Source organism: Podarcis pityusensis, assembly GCF_964106645.2.
Source record: "Podarcis pityusensis genome assembly, chromosome: 7".
NCBI lineage: Eukaryota > Metazoa > Chordata > Lepidosauria > Squamata > Lacertidae > Podarcis > Podarcis pityusensis.
The window spans coordinates 14,709,602-14,723,764 of record NC_138031.1 but is presented as its reverse complement, the minus strand read 5'-3'; the positions used below and the strand labels follow the sequence as shown (position 1 = coordinate 14,723,764).

The 14,163-nt window shown below is 45.2% G+C and overlaps 1 protein-coding gene across 1 annotated transcript in view; it reads left to right on the top strand.

Annotated features, from left to right (window-relative positions):
• TBC1D31 (TBC1 domain family member 31) overlaps nt 1-14,163 on the top strand; it is a 35,677-nt gene that overhangs the window by 11,777 nt on the left and 9,737 nt on the right. Inside the window, exons 12-15 of the mRNA XM_081012537.1 lie at nt 9,291-9,424; nt 9,533-9,712; nt 11,889-12,121; nt 13,701-13,853. Of these exons, the coding sequence (XP_080868663.1) occupies nt 9,291-9,424; nt 9,533-9,712; nt 11,889-12,121; nt 13,701-13,853 (700 nt within the window). The remainder of the gene's footprint in view (nt 1-9,290; nt 9,425-9,532; nt 9,713-11,888; nt 12,122-13,700; nt 13,854-14,163) is intronic.

Sequence of the window (14,163 nt, the reverse complement as noted above, 5' to 3'; positions counted from 1 at the left end):
CCCCCAGAGGAAGGAATGGCAAGGGATGGTAGGAGCTGTGGAGGGAAGAGAGGAAGAAATACCGAAGCAAGTAAAAGCCAACGCCTGGCTGCCACCGTCGGGGCACAGCAGTCAGGCCAAAGAGCAGTGAAAGTGCCCACGCCAGAACCTCCTAAACCCGCCCTAGTGATAGAAGTGGCGCTAGAGCTGCCAAACGGACACCCTCTAAAGATAAAGGCGCTGTTGGACTCAGGCAGCTCCTGCAATTTCATGAGCAAAGAGTTTGCAGCTGAACACCAGATACAGACGATCCCTTTAAGCAACCCCCTGCAGGTGACCACGATCGATGGCAGGGAGCTGTTGGGAGGAGAAGTCAGCTTGCAGACCGTCCCAATGATAATGAAGGTGGCAAGGCACACCGAACTGATAGCGTTTAATGTGGCCACCTTGGGAGGAGCTCCCATTATATTGGGGATGAGCTGGCTAGCGTTACATGATCCGCTGGTGGGCTGGCATCAGAGAGTGGTTTCTTTAGGTTCAGCACATTGCTTAGAACACTGCAAAGAGGGAAAGGGTTTGGCAGGGGCCCAAGCCACCCTAGCAGGGACTGAAGTAACGGAGAACGTGAAGGTACCACGACAATACGCAGATCTCCGCGACGTCTTCAGCGAAAGGGAAGCTGACCAATTACCCCCGCATAGACCCTTTGACTGTCAAATCAATTTACTCCCTGGGGCACAGCTCCCTGTAGGCAAGCTGTACGCCATGTCAGACAGAGAGATGCAGGAGCTAAGAGAGTTCATTGACAAGAACCTGAAGAGAGGGTTCATCAGAGAGTCCAGGGCGGTGGGGGGCAGCCCAGTGTTTTTTGTGGATAAAAAAAACACGAACAAGCCGAGGCTTGTGTGTGACTTCAGGGCCTTAAATGCAGTGTCAGAACCAGTGGCTTTCCCTATGCCCAGGATTGACGACATTTTGACAAGGGTCAGGAAGGGAAAGATTTTTACTAAACTGGACCTAAGGGGGGCGTACAACCTGATACGAATAAGGAAGGGGGATGAATGGAAAACCACCATGTTCACCCCTTTGGGGGCATTTGAATATTTAGTTATGCCCTTCGGCCTACAAGGAGGCTCCGCGTGCTTTCAATCGTTTATGAACCACGTCCTGGGGCCTTTGCTTTACAAGAATTGTGTGGCCTTCTTAGACGACGTGTTGGTGTATTCTGAGAATGAGGAGCAGCATGTGAGAGACGTCAGAGAAGTGTTGAGCAGGCTGCAAGCCAACCAGCTGTGGGTGAAACTGGAGAAGTGTCAGTTTCATACCAAGGAGGTGGAATTCCTGGGGTATCGCCTGTCAGACAAGGGATTGGCCATGGATCCCGGCAAGGTCCAGGCGGTGCTGGAATGGAAAACACCCAAAACAAGGAAGGATGTGCAGAGGTTCCTAGGATTTGGGAACTTCTATCGTAAGTTCATCCGAAACTTTGCCCACCTGACGGCGCCCATTACGGACTGTCTCAGCAGTAAGAAGAAGTTCGTTTGGACTGAGGAGGCGGAGCGAGCATTTGAGGAACTAAAAAGGGCCTTCGCCTCGGAACAACAACTCCTGCATGTGGATTTACAAAAACCGATGAGAGTGGAAACTGACGCATCAGACAGAGCGATTGGGGCGGTGCTTCTGCAGCCAGGGAAGGAGGAGTCAGAGTGGAGACCGTGTGCCTTTTTTTCCCGAAAGCTGAACAAATCCGAGAGGAACTACACGGTGTATGACCGAGAACTACTAGCCATTCATGAGGCGTTCCGGAGATGGAGGCACCTGCTAATTGGCGCACAACATAAGGTGCAAGTGTGCACTGACCACAAGAACCTAGAGTATTGGAGGACGGCACGAGTGCTCAACCAACGGCAAGTGAGATGGGCCCAGGAGTTCTCCAAATTTAACTTTGAGATTTGTTACGTGCCAGGCCCAGAGAACATTAGGGCGGACGCTCTCTCACGCAAACCTGAATATTTGGAGGAGGAGGGAGCACCCGAAGAGAGACATGTCATTCCAGAGGACCACTGGGTGTGTGGGGCGGCATTGGTGGGACAAAGAGAACTGGTAGAGGAAACAGAGAATGATGAATACGCCCAGAATAAGCTCAGAGGTCTTAGGGGTGAGGGAGAGGAACCAGGGGGTTTCGAGGAAAGAAATGGAGCTTTGTATTACAAAGGGGCACTGTATATCCCTGAAGGAGACTTAAGGGGGAGGGTACTCAAGCAGTTGCACGACAGCCCCACGGCGGGGCATTTTGGACAACACAAAACCATGTGGTTGGTCACCAGGGAATTTTGGTGGCCTAAGGTGAGGGAAGATGTACGGGAGTATGTAAGAGGGTGTGAGCAATGCCAGCGAGCCAAAGGGGAGAGGCGGGCACCGGCGGGGCTATTAGAACCCTTACCAACCCCAGAACGACCTTGGGAGGCAGTGTCGATAGATTTTATGACTGATCTGCCGAAGTCCAAGGGGAAAACAGCCATCATGGTGGTGGTAGACCTACTAACAAAGATGTGCCACTTTGTAGCCTGCTCGCATGCAGTCACGGCGGAAGAGACAGCGAAGTTATTTGTAGAACACATTTTTAGGTTGCACGGAGTGCCATTGAGGGTGGTCTCAGACCGAGGAAAACAATTTACTTCCAGGTTCTGGAGGAAGCTCATGAGCTTACTGCAGGTGGAGGTCAACTTTTCGACTGCCCGGCACCCTGAAACCAACGGGCAGGCGGAAAGAGCAAACGGGGTCCTCCAGCAATACCTGAGGTGTTATGTCAATGACAGAGAGAATGACTGGGTAGAAAAGTTGGCGCTGGCGGAATTTGCCTACAACAATGCCGAGAATGTGTCCACAGGGATGAGCCCCTTCTTGGCTAATTATGGGTGTCATCCCAGGGCTTTCCCAGGGGGAGAAGGGGAGAGATGGGGTGTCCCGGCAGCCGAGCATTTTGTAGAAGAAATGGAAGCAATCCATCGTCAGCTCCAACTCAACTTAGAAAGGGCGAAGGAAGAATACAAGAGGCAGGCAGACAAGAACCGAAGGGAAGGTGAAACCATAAGGGTGGGAGATAGGGTGTGGCTGTCAACCCAAGGGTTGCCGTTCAAAGGAGGTTGTAAGAAATTAAGACCCAGGAGATTGGGTCCCTTTGAGGTCATTCAACAGGTCAACCCAGTGGCTTTCAGGCTCCGGTTACCCAACCACATGAAACTGCACCCAGTATTTCACAGGTCGTTACTGTCACCGTATGAGGGGGGACGAGAAGGGATGGCCACTCGGGGACCGGTCATAGAAGAAAGGGAATGCAGCAGCCATGTGGCAGAAATCCTCGACGCCAGATGGAAGGGGGATCAGGTGGAGTATTTGGTAGCGTGGGAAGGAGAACCGGAGTCAGAAAACACTTGGGTAATGGCAGAAGATATCAATGACGAGGTATTGATAGAAACGTTCCATCAAAGGTTCCCAAGGAAACCTCAGCCTGTGGAGAGGTTCCGGAGGGAATACTTTGGGACCACCGATGAGGAGGAGGAGTTGGAAGGATTCTCGGAATCGGAAGGGGAAGGGGAGATGGACTCTGAGGAGGAGGAGTACTTCGAGACCAGGAACCGCAACAGGTGGAGAGAAGTGTTCGGGACATCGGAAGATGAAGGAAGTTCATTCCGGGGTTTTGCCTCCTCACCGCCCGTAGAGGAGGGGGCGAGAGGGGATGAAGGGGGCCCTGGAGGGGAGGTGGATGTCAGGGAACTGCCATCGGAAGGAAGGGAAGTGAAAGGGCTCACACAGGTTGGGAGAGACTCAGCAGCTGAAGAGGGAACCAGTAGGGGGAGAGGAGCTGGGCTGAGGGAAAGGGAGCTGGAGGGATGGCTCAGAGACACTTCCAGCGAAAACAGTGGGGAGGTTTCAGGACCTCCTGTAGGGACACCCACTCCTCGCCGGAAACTGTCACGCAGAGAGTCCAGAAGACGTGTTTCCGTTAAGGAGCTTTTATGTTGGAAGCGATTCCGAAAGCAACCACTGTCGGAATCTGCCAGCGACTGACGGAGCCATGTTTAAGGGGCTCCGTTACAGACAGAGGTTTGCAAACTTGACCAAACTCTGAGGGACTAGGATTTTACACACAAGCAGCTCATCGTCCCATCACAGGGAACATCAGATTTATCTTTCTATGATAGAACTGCGAAATCGTGAGAATAATTTGAGGATTAGATCATTACAAGAGGCAGAAGAAGGAAATCTAACTGAGTTTTTGACCAAAGAATTCTCCAAGTTCTGGAATTTGGAAGAAAAGGACTTTAAAATTGTGTCAGCTTTCAGACTTGGAAGATTCATAAAGAAGGAGAGGCCCAGAGACTGTTTGATAACATTGAGATCAAAGGAGGAAAGGGATAAGATTTTGGGCCTACACTACGGAAAGTCACTGGAGGTTTTGGATAGAAGAATTGAAATTTATAAAGATATCCCAAGACAACTGCTGGATCTTAGAGCCGCCTATTCTGAACTTGCTAAACTACTAAGGAGCAACGCAATTCCATTCAGGTGGGAATTTCCCCAAGGAATATCTTTTACCTTTAGAGGGAGAAAGGTCAAAGTTAGAACATTGGAAGAGAGAGACAAATTTTTGGTTGCATACGGAGAGGATCTTCAAAAAGGAATTGAACTACCTTCTGGGCCTGGGGCAACGCCAGCATCAACACCAGCACCTGGGGAACCTGAAGACTCAGAGAAGATACCACCCCTGGAGAAATAACCAGATTGATCCAGGATGTCTCTGCAACTGCTGAGTTGGAATATTAATGGTTGTAACATTCCGGAAAAAAGGAAGAAAATATTTCACATATTAAAAAAAGAACAATTGGACATTATCTGTTTACAAGAAACACATGTGACGAGGCTCCACAGAAAAGTGTTAATAAATAAAAGATTGGGCCAGGAATTTGTATCGTCGGACAAAGTTAAGAAGAGAGGTGTGGTGATATATGCAAAAGAGAGCCTGTCACCTAAATTCCTATTTAAAGATGAACATGGAAGAATCTTGGCTATTGAGATACAATATCAAGGAGAGAAACTGTTGATATTAGGAATCTATGCACCTAATGAAGGGAAATCGGAATTTTACAAGAAGCTGCAGGAGACAATGCTGGACTATCTGGATTACAACAACATCATAATGATGGGAGATATGAATGGGGTCGTATCAACTAACATGGACAAGTCACAAAGTCAAAATGTTACAAAAGACGGCAGACTACCTAAAACCTTTTTCGAAATGACTGACAATATGGATTTGATTGACATTTGGAGGACAAAGAACCCACTAGGAAGAGAGGGAACATTCTTTTCTGAAGCCCAACTGACCTGGACAAGAATCGACCAAATATGGATTTCTAGAGGCCTGGCACCTAAGGTCAGAAAAGTGGAAATCTGCCCAAAGACCTGTTCCGACCATAATGCAGTAAAGATGGATATGACACTATTACCAACTGGATCCTTTAGATGGAAGATGAATGACAATTTGTTCAGAGATCAGGAAATTACCAAGAAGGCCCAAAAAGTTTTGAAGGACTACTTTGAGATAAATATGAATAATATGGTGGAAAAAAGAATAATCTGGGACGCAAGTAAAGCTGTAATGAGGGGATTCTTGATACAACAGAATGCAGTAAAGAAAAGAACACAAAATGAGAAAAAAGATAAGATCTTGGATAAAATAAAAGAATTAGAGAAGAAATTAAGAGTGAATCCGAAGTCACAGCCAACTCTGAGAGAAATTAAACTTTATCAAACACAATATTCTAAATTGATAAATCAGGAAATTGAATGGAAGGTTAAATTAATGAAACAAAAAACGTTTGAGTCGGCGAATAAATGTGGAAAACTGCTAGCTTGGCAGTTGAAGAGAAGACAAAGATTAAATACTGTTACAAACTTATAGGGTTGATGGAAAAAACATTCAGAATCCAGTGGACATCAGAAAGTGTTTCCAGAGATATTTCAAAAAATTATACACCCAAGGGCCGCAAGACGATGTTGAGATTAAACAATTTTTGGCAAAAAACGGACTATCTAAATTGTCACAAGAAAATAGGACAATCCTGAATTCTAAAATAACACGACAGGAGATTGAACAAGCCATCCAGAACATGCAACTCGGCAAATCTCCAGGACCAGATGGGCTGACCTCCAAGTACTATAAGACATTAAAAGACTATTTGATACAACCCTTGATGGAGGTCAGCAATGAAATTATGGAGGGGAAGAGGGCACCGGAGTCGTGGAAGGAAGCGTTTATCACATTAATACCAAAGTCGGAAGCTGAAAAGACACAACTTAAGAACTACCGTCCCATCTCTCTTTTAAATGTGGATTACAAAATATTTGCAGACATTTTGGCAAATAGATTTTAAAAAGTTTTAAATGAAGTAATTCATAAGGACCAGGCCGGCTTTCTCCCAGGTAGACATCTGTTTGCTAATACAAGGAACATTATTGACATTTTGGAACTTTTGCAAACAGATATAAATACAAAAGCAGTTTTAATCTTTATAGACGCGGAGAAGGCCTTTGACAATATCTCCTGGAAATTTATGATGGGAAATTTAAAAGAGATGGGAGTGGGACGGGGTTTTGAGAATGGCATTGAGGCGATATATTCAGAACAGAAAGCTAAATTGATAGTTAATAATGTGGTTACAGAAGAGTTCAAAATTGAAAAAGGGACACGACAAGGTTGCCCTATCTCCCCTTTGTTATTCATTTCGGTTCTGGAAGTGCTATTGAACATGATTAGAGGGGATCGGTTGGTGGAAGGAATTCAGGTCGGTCAGAAACAATATAAATTAAAAGCTTTCGCAGATGACCTGGTTTTGACCTTGCAGAAGCCAGAGCCCAGTACGAAAAGAGTATTACAACTGATTAATGACTTTGGTCGGGTGGCTGGATTTAAACTAAATAAACAGAAAACTAAGGTTTTGGGGAAAAATTTGACTGATACAGAGTCAGAACGGTTTCAGAATGAGACGGAACTTAATGTGGTTAAAAAAGTAAAATACCTAGGGGTAAACATAACAGTAAAAAATCTAAGTCTATTTAAGGACAATTATGAAAAATGCTGGACAGAAATTAAGAGAGACTTAGATAGTTGGTCAAAATTGAAACTTTCTTTGTTAGGCCGAATTGCTGCTATTAAGATGAATGTATTGCCAAGGATGTTGTTTTTATTTCAAACACTTCAGGTTTTGGACAAAACGGAGTGCTTTCAGAAGTGGCAGAGAGACATTTCTAAGTTTGTCTGGCAGGGCAAAAAGCCCAGAATTAAGTTTAAGATATTAACCGATGCAAAACAAAGAGGGGGCTTTGCCCTGCCAGACTTAAAGTTGTATTATGAAGCCGCAGCGTTCTGCTGGCTAAAAGACTGGCTACTTCTTGAAGACACTGATGTGTTAGATTTGGAAGGGTTTAACAACGCTTTTGGATGGCATGCATATTTATGGTATGACAAGGTTAAAGCAAATAAGGCCTTTAAGAACCATATTGTCAGAAAATCACTGTTTAATGTCTGGACAAAATATAAAGACTTGCTGGAAAATAAAACACCAAGGTGGCTTTCACCTCTGGAAGCTAAGGCCCGAAAAAGACCCAATATGGAGGCTAAATGGCCAAAATATTGGGAAATACTAGAAAAGGATGGAGACAATTGGAAATTGCAGAGTTTGGAGAAAATGAAAGACAAAGTGCGAGATTGGTTACATTACGCTCAGATTAAAGAAGTTTTTAAAAATGATAAGAAACTAGGGTTCCAGGTGGAGAAATCGAAATTAGAAACAGAATTGTTAGAACCAAAGATTAAGGTACTTTCAAGGATGTATAACTTGCTGTTGAAATGGAATACACAAGATGAAACGGTTAAATCGGCTATGATAAGGTGGGCACAGGACATTGGGCATAATATCATGTTTGAGGACTGGGAGAGGTTGTGGAGTAATGGATTGAAATTTACTGCATGTAACGCTCTGAAAGAAAATGTAATGAAAATGATTTATAGATGGTATATGACCCCAGTCAAACTTGCCAAAATTTACCACCTGTCTGATAATAAGTGTTGGAAATGTAAAGAGTGTGAGGGAACGTTCTTCCACCTCTGGTGGACTTGCCCTAAAGTGAAGGCGTTCTGGGAAATGATTTATAATGAATTGAAAAAGGTATTTAAATATACCTTCACTAAGAAACCAGAGGCTTTCCTTTTGGGTATTGTCGGCCAAGGGGTGGCAAAGAAGGACCAGACATTTTTTATGTATGCAACAACAGCAGCAAGGATACTTCTCGCAAAACACTGGAAAACTCAAGATCTACCCACACTGGAAGAATGGCAGATGCAACTGATAGACTACATGGAACTGGCTGAAATGACCGGCAGAATTCGTGACCTGGGAGAAGAGAGGATTGAGGAGGATTGGAAGAAATTTAAGAACTATTTACAAAAGCATTGTAATTTGAGTGAATGCTAAATAAGATGCTAGACTAAAATAACTGAGCACCACCAAATTTAGAAGTTTTTAAGAAAATAAGTAAGACTGTGAAAAATTAGCTCCTTTCGAGAATTATAAGATTATGAAATATAGAAGGGATATAAGAATTTAAATAAGATGATAAATTGCTGACAAAATGTTACAACGATGAAAGTGGGAGCGGGAGATGTGAGGAAGTCCAAAGAAAATGTGAAACTATGTTAAGACAAATGTTATATTGTTTATTATGTCTACTTTTATTGTAAAACCCAATAAATTGCTTTAAAAAAAAAAAAAAAAAGGGGGGAAATTGTTTACCAGCTAGCAAAATGCCCCTTGTTGTGATGGCTGGCATGCTGAGGACTTGTGTGGGATGTGCAGCATACCTCTGTGTGCCCCGAACACAGGCACATTCAACCCCCAAGAGCCCCTCTGTCAATAAGGTTTGGGCTACCGAATATTAGGAAGGGGTGGGAGAGGTTTTGCACTGCTCAGAAGTGTCCCCAATCACAGCATGTAGCTTTTCCCAATAAGATTGAATGACGTCTATTCACATGCTAGCAGGAGCTGCATCAAAATGTCACAGCATGTAATGCTGTCATTGAAAAATGTCAAATGGGAGGCACATTTGGGATTCAATATCACTGCCCCCTTGTTGCATCCACCAACTTTTCAAACATGAGTTAGTCATTCGTGGGACCAAAACTGCAGATGAATTTGCATTTGTGTGCTGCTGTTAGGGCAATGAGCTGTTTCTGTTCCTTTTCTTTTTAGTTAATTGGTGTCAGCACTGGTTCGAGTTTTTCCCCAACCCTCCAATCAACATCCTCGGCATGGTGGAAAACATATTAGCACACCATGACAAAGAGCTGCTTCAGCATTTCATGAGCTACAATATAACATCACAGGTTAAAAATAAATACATATTCAACCTTCGCATGGAACAATATTAGCATGAGATTGTTCAATGTGTTGTGCTTAGGTGACCATTAATTGTCTTTGCCACCTGACACCAGGTTTACGCCTGGCCTCTTCTGGAAACCATGTTCTCGGAGGTTCTGACAAGGGAGGAATGGCTGAAAATGTTCGATAACATCTTCTCCAACCACCCTTCCTACTTTCTGATGGTGGTTGCTGGTTACATCATCTCTTCCAGAGCTCCTTTGCTTCACTGCAATCAGAAGGAAGACTTTGAGGTGAGCATCTTGCTGCTGGGTCTGCGTGTCTGTTCATGGGGCCTAACTCTGTTCGCTTGGGAGCCTAGATCTTACTGCACGACCCAGTCCACACTAGTAGATAACTAAGCTCTATATCAGGGTGACTAACCTGTGACCCTCAAGATGTTGTTGAACTACAGTTACTATAATCTCTAGCCAATGGCCATGCTGGTTGGAGCTGATTGGAGGCATAGTGGAGCAACATCTGGAGTAGGGAATGTGGGAGGAATCCACCAAATTGGTACTCAAAAGCATACTCGCCTGACTCAATCTGGGTGGATCACAACCTATATCAGATCGCGGATCCACTTCACAATCTGCAGTCTTGCCAGAGTCTTTACAAGGTAGGTTGACGGCTGCAGCACTGCCTCTGTTCTGATAAAAGGTATTTCGCACATTTTTCAAAAATGAGGTCGCCCAGCCACTCCCAGACTGTAGATAGGCAGATAAACTGTTTTTATAACCTCCTAAAAGGCAAGAAGGGACACGGGTGGCGCTGTGGTCTAAACCACTGAGCCTAGGGCTTGCCGGTCGGAAGGTCAGCGGTTCGAATCCCCACAACGGGGTGAGCTCCCGTTGCTCTGTCCCAGCTCCTGCCCACCTAGCAGTTCGAAAGCACGTCAAAGTACAAATAGATAAATAGGTACCACTCCAGCGGGAAGATAAACGGTGTTTCTGTGCACTGCTCTGGTTTCACCAGAAGCGGCTTAGTCATGCTGGCCACATGACCTGGAAAAACTGTCTGCGGACAAATGTCGGCTCCCTCGGCCAGTAAAGCGAGATGAGCACCGCAACCCCAGAGTCGTTTGCGACTGGACTTAACTGGCTGGGGTCCTTTACCTCTTAAAAGGCAAGAAATAGCTCTGCAGCCCTCAGACCATTATATAAGCCCTATTTGTTCTTTCTTCATTGCCTTTATGTTTCTGTGCAGATTTCTTAAGGATTTTCCTTTCAGAATCTGCTCAGCATTGGAGTGGAACAGGCTCGGTCCCCTCACCAGGCAGAACTGGGACAGACCAGATCCTAATTTGTCTACCCATCCCTAATCTGGAGAGACCCAGGTTAACCACCCTTGCTCTCAACCGGCATTCTTCAGCCTTGGGTCCCCAGATGTTGTAGGGCTAAAACTCCCATCATCCCCAGCCAGCTTAGTCCAGTGGTCAGGGATAATGGGAGTTGTAGTCTAACAATATCTGAGTACCGAGGGCTGAAGATCACTGCTCTAGGTGAAAGTCAGTGCCCCTTGGCATGAAGGGGGTCCCAACTGACAGCAAATCCCGAGCAGAAGAGGTTTCACCTCTTACCCTGTTATTCGCGTCATTGACAGAAGGTGGTAGCCCTGGAGGAAGGATTGAAATCTGCTAAATAAATGTAAATGAGAAGGACAGGACCCCACATGGTGACTCTTTTGAGAGGGAGAGCAGTTTCCCCCCCTCTTCTGTTGATTTGCACCCTCATGCATCTCTTAAAGGCATGGGACAGGGCCTTTGTGAGGGAAAACAGGAAATTTATTGGGACAGTGTGACTTTTGCAGCTGCAAAACAATGAACCAGGGACGGAGTATTGGAGAACTTCTGAAACAACAATGGGACACAAACGCCACCCAAGGCATGCTGGAGAACAGCAACAACTGACAAAAGATAGATATATTACAAGGACAGGAAGAAACACTACGGACAGAATAATTGTCACACACAGGAAAGAGAGAGTTTGAATGCTTCATCTGTAGGCGTAGAAATCCTTTAATGTGTCAATACGAATGGAAGTCGTTGAAATGGCAGTTGCGATATAAGGGATTGGTATTTTGACTGCAGCGTAATTGAAATTTGTAAGATTTTGGAACGCAGAAACAAAATAAATCATCAAACCATCAATTCTAGCACGCACGGGGGGGCAACAAAATTGTATAATTTCTTAATGCCTTTGGTGCAGGTTCTGTCAGGTTCAAGGCAGGGAGACCTTTGGCCCTCCAGATGTTGTTGGACTCCACCTCCCATCAGCCTCGTTGACAGTTGGGGATGGTGGGAGTTGTAGTTCAGCAGCGCCTGGAGGACTGAGGTCCAGTTGCCATAATCTCAGGAAAGTTGAGCCAGCTCTGAATAGGATTCTCCCTGAATTTATTTCTGTCCTAAACCAAAGGCCACCTTCGTTGCAGTATTTCTTCCACCATCGGAACAATCTCGACGTCGGCGCCGTGCTGAAAGAGGCCTACCACCTCATGGAATGCACCCCGGCCGACATCCACCCGCGCCGCATGCTGGAGGACTTTGTGCCGCTGACCAAGGGCCAGTACCCCGTCTTTAACAAGTACCCCAAGTTCATTGTGGATTACCAGGCTCAGGAGCGTGAGCGAATCCGACAGGATGAGATTGAGTACCTGAGAGAGAGGTATTGAACGGGTGGCAGCGGGGAATTAGTTGGGCGGCCTGTTTCGCAGATCCGATGGAAAGATGACTGGCAACTCGGGGGGCGGGATGGGAAACTGGACTGCCCTTCAAGAGGACAATGTAGCCCAATCTTGTAAAGCAGAACTTGGACCATCTTGGTTGGAGATCAGTTGCATTAGAAGATGCTGCGGTCCTATACAGTGGTACCTCCGGTTACGAACTTACTGTATTTTTCCGTGTATAAGACTAGGTTTTTTCCCTTTAAAATGTGGGGGCGTCTTATCACGGAGGCCATCTCCCCCCATTTTCTTAAACTGAAGTCCCCCAAAATAGGGGGCGTCTTATACGGGGGGGGGGGGTGCGTCTTATAGATGGAAAAATACAGTAATTCATTCCGGAGCTCCGTTCTTAAGCCGAAACTGTTCTTAACATGAGACGCGCTTTTGCTAATGGCGCCTCCTGCCGCCAGCGTGTGACTTCCGCTCGCGTCCCGGGGCAAAGTTCGCAACTGGGAGCATCTACTTCCGGGTTAGCGGAGCTCGTAACCCGAAGCGTTCGCAAGGAGGACGGTACGTAACACGAGGTACCACTGTATTTATCTGTGGCTCTGGACTAGAAGCAGTGGGTGGAAATTGCAGGGAAAGCAGATTTTGGCTAAACATTTAGGTGGCGCTTCCTACTGGCAAGAACAGTTTGACCGTGGAACAGCCTGCCCTTTGGAAGTAGTGAGGTCTGCTTTGCAAAGGTCGGGTGGCTATTTGACTGAAAGGGGAGGAGATGCAGGCACCATTGTTGAGTGACACTTGCAAATCACTGTTCCTTAGCCCATGTGGTTTGATTTCTAACTATGTGGGCAATGACATCCTTGTGTCATTTTGACAGGCAGGTGCCCCTGTGAAAGGGAAGAACTGAACATTTGAAGAGAAAAATATCTTGGGTTTTTGGACTTGCCCATCTATTGCCAGTACAGTTGTACCTCAGACGTCAAACGCCTTGCGAGTCGAACATTTTGGCTCCCAAACGCTGCCAACCCGGAAGTGAGTGTTCCGGTTTGCAAACGTTCTTTTGGAACCCAAACGTCTGGCTCGGATTCTGATTGGCTGCAGGAGCTTCCTGGAGCCATTTGGAAGCCGCGCCTTGGTTTCCAAACATTTTGGAAGTCGGGTGGACTTCCGGAATGGATTCCGTTCGATTTCCAAGGTGCAACTGTAGATAAATGTATAGCCTTTGGAACAATGGGGTTGTTTTTTAATGTACAACAAACTTTTTTTTCCTTTTCAGCCTGCATTGCTTTATAATCTAGGCCAGTCTATAGTGATCTATACTGCCTACGTATAGTATTTGAGATTAAAAACTATTTTGTACTTGGAACTGAAAGCATGATGGACTTGCTTGAACTCTTGCTTCATTAAACTGTCAAGTTTGAAATTAATAATAATAATAATAATAGTTTTGTTTTATTTTTTGGATCCTGTTTACTTCACTGTGTTACCCCACACATTGTGGGCGGCTTCCAACAAATGTAACATCAAAATGAAACATCAAACATTTGAAAACTTCCCTGTGATTGTTCTCTGCAGACAATTGGTCCAGGAGATAGAAGCCAAAGCAGCTGAGCGCAGAGTGGAAGATGAAACTTGGTATCGGAAGCAAGAACTGCTTCAGGAGGCTGAGGAGCAAAGGAGGAAGATTCTGCTTAAGGAAGAGGAGAAACTAGCAGAGCAAAGGCGGAGGTATTTTCCATTTTAGCATCCCTGGTACTGACCACAGGAATATTACTAGAAGAACTGCTCTTGTGCAGATGGACTTGTTTTGCAAAAAAAGTAATGTTTTATCTTGCAAAATATCATTTCCCTGTTTAGATTACATCTGTAAAAAGCTCTACGTTATTGGGTCACAGAGCAGGATGGATTTGATTTAAATCAAATCAATTTAAATCACAAGTCAGTAAGACTTGGTTTAAATCATTTTTTTAACAGACAGACTCACTCTTGCTGGTATAATAATATTTACAACCAGATGAAGGTTTCATTTTTGGAATAA